Source organism: Argentina silus (genome assembly GCF_951799395.1).
Source record: "Argentina silus genome assembly, chromosome: 5".
NCBI classification, from domain to species: domain Eukaryota; kingdom Metazoa; phylum Chordata; class Actinopteri; order Argentiniformes; family Argentinidae; genus Argentina; species Argentina silus.
In genome coordinates this window covers 15382353-15388665 of record NC_139659.1, presented here as the reverse complement: position 1 = coordinate 15388665, position 6313 = coordinate 15382353, and the positions used below count along the sequence as shown (strand labels likewise).

The 6313-nt window shown below is 44.5% G+C and overlaps 1 protein-coding gene across 1 annotated transcript; it reads right to left on the bottom strand.

The window, feature by feature from the left end:
* Positions 1-372: 372 nt before the first annotated feature.
* On the bottom strand, positions 373-5717 carry LOC310804261 (BCL2/adenovirus E1B 19 kDa protein-interacting protein 3). The gene is made up of 6 exons (XM_083669424.1): positions 5594-5717; positions 3333-3483; positions 3057-3147; positions 2758-2840; positions 2379-2525; positions 373-1109 (listed from the first exon to the last, which is right to left on the bottom strand). The coding sequence occupies exons 1-6, from the start codon at positions 5634-5636 to the stop codon at positions 1061-1063; spliced, it is 564 nt and encodes a 187-aa protein (XP_083525550.1). The 5' UTR covers positions 5637-5717; the 3' UTR covers positions 373-1060.
* Between the last annotated feature and the right edge of the window lie 596 nt (positions 5718-6313).

Genomic DNA, 6313 nt, shown 5'->3' with positions numbered 1-6313 from the left:
TTTGATATACAATGATTCATCTCCCATGGAAAAAGCTATGAGACGATAAACAGATGCTGCACTGTACACATTACCAACTGACGTGGGCCAACAATTGCATTACTGGAAGACTCCAGTCTTGAGTGAGTGTCTAAATGGGAACCTCAGAGAAACAATGGTTCAACACAGACAGCCCTAGGGAGAGATATTTCAATAAGGAATATGGCTAACTTAAACAAATGCCTGGGTCTTGTAATATCTCATGATTCTCTTGCACGTATGCATCACCAACTGGGATCAAATCAATATGTAAACACATAATAAAGCAAAGAACAGGCGAGTGAGACCACAGAGACACATGGAGCTGTGAGGAGTGAAGTTTAATGGGGTTATTGGTCATATCAGAGTTCAAACAGTCAGATAGTTAAGGACAAAGAACATAACCAGAGCCACTCCTTTGGTCATATACCATCTAAATTATTCCATACGACACATTCAAAACCTCTAGAACGTTCTCAACGGCTGAACAAATCAAACCCACCAATTGTCTGCTCTGACATTCTCTGAAACACACTATTGGTGGCTACTGTCATTCTTCTCCAGATAACAACATATTTTGTTTACAGTATTCATACAGTGTTTTTTTCTGCAACACCGGCCTGATACTGTCCATCTGTCCTGACAAAGGGATGAGTTTTATCTAGCTGGGCGTGACTCTCTTTCTCTCTCCTCTTGTATCTCAACACTGATTTCTCTCTGTTGCTTTTGTTCATTGAGATCAGTGTTACTCTGCAAGGAGAGTAAAAGTGACCTCAGTCTGAGTCATTGGACACAGCAGCACCTATCCCCTCCCTGGCCCTGGGACAAGCACAGGCAGGGGCATGACTGACTTGACTGACAGACACACAGAGTGCTGCTGGGTGGACAGACAGACACACAGAGAGATAGAGGTACAGAAAGGCTGGGTCCTAGGTTGCCCCATGACGGGGAGAGAGGGGGGCAACAGAAGTGATGTGCAAAAAAGGGCTGCGATCCCATTGGCCTGCTGTTAGCGAATGAAAGCGCTGCCCTGAAGCGCATGTCACAGGGTGCTGGTTGTGGAGGCAGCCAATCGCTTCCCTATGTAGATCCTGACAGAAGGAGAGAGAAACAACATATCTAACACTGAAAACTTTAGTGTGTATGCAATTGCTTTAGAGAAGTATAAGTGGCCAAATTATATTTGATATATATATATATGTACACTCACCGAACACTTTATTAGGAACACCATACTAACACTGGGTAGGACCTCACTTTGTTCTCAAAACAGCCTCAATTCTTTGTGGCATTGATTCCACAAGATGTTGGACACATTCCTTTGAGATTCTGGTCCATGATGACATGATTGCATCACGCAATTCCTGCAGATTTTTCAGGTGCACTTTCAAGCTGTGAATCTCCCGTTCTACCACATCCCAAAGGTGTTCTATTGGATTCAGATCCGGTGACTGGGAAGGCCACTGAAGAACATGGAACTCATTGTCATGTTCGTGAAACCAGTTTGAGACGACTTTTGCTTTGTGACATGGTGCATTATCATGCTGGAAGTAGCCATTAGAAGATGGGTAAATTGAGGCCCAAAGTGTGCCAAGAAAACAGGTGAATGTATATACTCGGTGTATATACACTCAATGAGAACTTTATTAGGAACACTTGTACACCTTTTTATGGTGGAGGTGGTGTAATGGTGTAGGGAAAGTTTTCTTGGCACACTTTGGGCCTGTTAATACCAATCAATCATCGCTTGAATGCCACAGCCTACTTGAGTATTGTTGCTGACCATGTGGCCACAATTTACCCATCTTCTAATGGCTACTTCCAGCATGATAATGCACCATGTCACAGCGCAAAAGTCGTCTCAAACTGGTTTCATGAACATGACAATGAGTTCCATGTTCTTCAGTGGCCTTCCCAGTCACTGGATCTGAATCCAACACAACACCTTTGGGATGTGGTAGAACAGGAGATTCACAGCTTGAAAGTGCACCTGAAAAATCGGAATTGTGTGATGCAATCATGTCATCATGGACCAGAATCTCAAAGGAATGTGTCCAACATCTTGTGGAATCAATGCCACGAAGAATTGAGGCTGTTTTGAGAACAAAATGAGGTCCTACCCAGTGTTAGTATGGTGATCCTAATAAAGTGCTCAGTGAGTGTGTGTATGTATATATTTCTACTACTATGACAAACTGCAAGACTATTTCTCCATGACTTAGGTGTTTTGTGGGTGCATGTGTGTGTGTGTGTGTGTGTGTGTGTGTGTGTGTGTGTGTGTGTGTGTGTGTGTGTGTGTGTGTGTGTGTGTGTGTGTGTGTGCCTGTGCATGTGCATGTGAGTATGCGTGCGTGTCTTACCCTACTCCCAGTGTGAGCAGGTGTGAGGCCAGCAGTGAGGGGATGAGGATGAGGAGAACATCAGAGGAGAAGATCCCTCTCTTCATCACCTCACTCTTCCTTACGCTGAGAGAGCCTGACTGCTTTGGATGCTGGAACACAAAGTCCCTGAGGAAGAGAGGAAGAGAAGAGAGAGAACACATTCATAAAATGAATACATTCAGTGATGTTTGAATGTTTCTTTAGGGTGCATTGATTATCAATGAAAATGATGACTATAAAAACCAAAGGCATCTCATGAGTTCAGATAGTTAATTTTTGCTCTAACACAGATACATGCATAATAGCATGGTCTTATGAAGCAGCTACGGTGCTTTACTGAGTGCAGCCTCAGGTTTACTTTGGAGGAAGGTTCTCAGGTCGACTGGACCAGTCCCATACCCACTCAGAGCTGAGCTGCCTCTCCCCTTCCTCCTCCTCCGACTGAGAGAGAAACAGTTAGGAGAAGAGGACGGAAGAGTAGATGAAAGAGAGGAGGGAGAGAGATACATCAGGAGTGATAAATGCACATGCAAAATGTGTGTGTGTGTGTGTGTGTGTGTGTGTGTGTGTGTGTGTGTGTGTGTGTGTGTGTGTGTGTGTGTGTGTGTGTGTGTGTGTGTGTGTGTGTGTGTGTGTGTGTGTGTGTGTGTGTAATACCTGTATGGTGACACAGTCTGTACTGCTACTGTCGTGCTCGCTGGATGGACATGGAGAACCACTGGTTTGTGGTGTCACCACCTGCGGAGGACTAAATATAGAGACGTAATGTCAATATAATCATTACTTTAAAACAAATATGAACAGAATAGACAAATTAGAATAATGTCTAACACAAAGGCCTAGATACACACACACACACACACACACACACACACACACACACACACACACACACACACACACACACACACACACACACACACACACACTGACCTGTCTTTACTCCTCTCACACTCGAGCTGTGCCTCCAGCAGAATTCTCTCTAGCTCCCCCTGGAGGGCGGAGGAGATTGTGTCCTGTTGTCCTGTCAGACTCTCCCTGCGGCTCACTGCTGCCACCAGCTCCCCCAGCTCCACCCAGGACCCTGTGTAGCACAGCAGCAGCACACGCAACCCCAGCAGTCAGTCAACAAGATGCCCTGCAGGTCACACAGGACACCATTACCAGTAATAGGGCCAGACACTGGAAATTTATCAAGGCTTTTATAACACGCAATCAATACCACGGAATTAGAGGCTGCATGCTGTGATGGAGGCTGCATGCCCAGTCTGTCTGTTGATATTTTTCTCACATGTCTGATCTGTTTAACCTAGAATCCCCAGACACAGACCCTCTGAAGGTCAAAACTAACTCCAGGTGGTTAACAGGTGGTTAAAGCACAGTGCGTGCCAATATCACTCTATTATACTTGGGGATCAATCTAAGATGAAGGATCAAACATTCTTATAAGATGAATCAAATAGATCTGTCAGGGAGATTTTGTTTTTCAAAATCTGTTGTCCAATCAAAGGTCAGGCCAGGTCTGTGTTGTTGCAGGGTGCCATATGGTGCTTCCTGTAAGCAGAGAGACAGGACGTCCTGAGATGGCATTAGACGTCCTGAAAGGGGCCTATACCGTCGGAGGGAGGAGTGACATCAGGACACCCTTTGTCACTTTGTTGTGTGTTTGTGTTTCCCTGTGGGTCCTTGTGTTAGCATGAACACACAGCAACATATACAAACACACCAACAGAGCCAGCCAACCACTGGCAGCCGAACTGCTTACGTAAGATCTTATTTATGTTAGAGATTAGCCATTCACCCTCTCCATTCTATCCTCCTCTTGATTCTTATCATTATCTCTGTAATTTTTTCTCTCTCTTTCTCTAACTCTTTCACTCTCTCTCTCTCTGACTCTGGGATAGCCCACATTCCAAAATATCATCACTTGCTTTCTATATCAACACCATTTTCCTGTAATCCTCATTTGATCTGTCTTACCCCCTTTTTCACTGCTTCATGGAAGTGAGAGATCATGTAAACATTAACAGTGGGGAGGGCAGAGTGGGGGGAGGGAGCGGGGGAGAAGGGGAGGGCAGAGTGGAGGGGGTAGAGAGGAGAGGAGGGCAGAGTGGAGGGGGTAGAGAGGAGAGGAGGGCAGAGTGGAGGGGGTAGAGAGGAGAGGAGGGCAGAGTGGGGGCGGGGGAGAGCAGGGCCGAATATGTGTGTGGGAGGGGGGCAGGGGGGGTGGCAGAGTGTGTGAGGCCAGAGTGTGGTGTGGGGGAGTGGGGAAATTGTGCCATTGCCCTAGATTTTCCCCAGAGAGGGAGAGTTATGACATAACAGCAACTGCCTGGCAGCCTGATTCTTTATGTGGCCTTGACCAGTCGGCAGTGCCAAATGGTGTTCCATGGTGCAACACACATACAGGACGGTTTATGTAATAGTTGCCAATGGCGGCCTTAAAAAAGTACTGGTACTTACTACTTAGTACTGAATGATGCCCTAATTGTGGCATTATGACTTTCTAAAACAATAACCATGTTTCCTATACCCCATGTTGTTTAATCTATGAACACATAACAGACAACATCCCCCATGTGCTAGCCTATATAAGCAAACTGTACACTGAGCTATAAGCGTCAGGAAATCTCCTTGTCCTAATTGGCTTACTGAGATACAAACAGATGAGTCATGAAAGCCGTTTACATATTGACAGTGGCAACAACAATGACAGCTAAATCTGACCTGCTTTTTCTCTCCAACATACCCTTATAGGTACAGTACTGCTTACCCATGTTGTCATTCTGCAGTGGTGGAACTGCTCATAATCATGTGGTAAATATATCAAAGATAAAATATGTCACCGCTTATGCAGCATCATTAATAATAATTGTACATGATGATATAAGAAATAATATGAATTAAGATAATCATTCATAAATCAAACATCCTGTTTTCCAGATAGACCCCTGAAAATGATTTGTTTATGATTTAACCAGTAAAAATAGTTGTTGTATTATAGTTTCACTATGTAAACATAGAAGAAGGTGACAGAGAAGGATCAGTTACAGAGCTTGTATAAACATGGTTTAGTGGCCCACAGATCAAGAAGCCAATGAATTGACCTAACCATTCAGTGACCTGACAACAATACATAATTATGTTGAAACAAAATAACCCCCTAGCTCAATCTCCCATACTGTAGCCCTTACCGTACAGCCCGTCCTCTGGTGTTTGAGAACCGGACAGAGACATAATTGGAGACCGAAAAGTGGCAGAAGTTCGCAGAGATGCTGGCACTGACAAACAGGGACAATCAGGTGAAAACTGTTTACTCCCTTCTGTATGCCTTTCGAACAGGCAAATAGACTGTGTTGGTTAGCGCTGCGTTAATCCGACTCATCGCTCTCCCCCCTCCCTCCCTCCCGTCATCCATCCATCCCCACGTGTTAGAGAAGATGTAAACAAAACAAGCTGAAACCCAACAGTACAAAGGCATCAACAGGACAGTATATTGTCTGACAATAGGCTTAGTAAATTAGGAGTAGATTAATTTACAGGCCTAGCTTCTTCTTCTTAGACAATGAATGCACTAACAATAAATGTGGTACATCTACATTCTAATTGGCTTGCATTTTTTCTGGAGAATCATCTCAATCATCTCAGTTATTATTTTTCATGCCATTCTTGCATGCTTTTTTTTTAGCAGTACAATTATGACTTTCCTCTTTTCTTTTCTCTCGATTGCAAATGAACCCTATGGGCAGTGACTCATCTATTCCATTTAATTGAGAAGAAGCCCGGCAACTGATGACATCAGCAGCCTCCCAGAGTGTAGCCTACATTTCACTCGACACATCCATGGAGATGGCACGGGTGCGCATGGCCATGACGCAAAACCGGGTCTGGTTCTACGTTTTTCACCTTGCTTC

Coding starts and splice junctions, on each gene's coding strand:
- LOC310804261 (XM_083669424.1), bottom strand. CDS start 5,636: ATGTCTCTGTCCGGTTCTCAAACACCAGAGGACGGGCTGTACG. Junction 2,841..3,056: donor CAGACTGTGTCACCATACAG/GTATTACACACA, acceptor TTTCTCTCTCAG/TCGGAGGAGGAGGAAGGGGA. Junction 1,110..2,378: donor CTGCTCACACTGGGAGTAGG/GTAAGACACGCA, acceptor TCCTTCTGTCAG/GATCTACATAGGGAAGCGAT.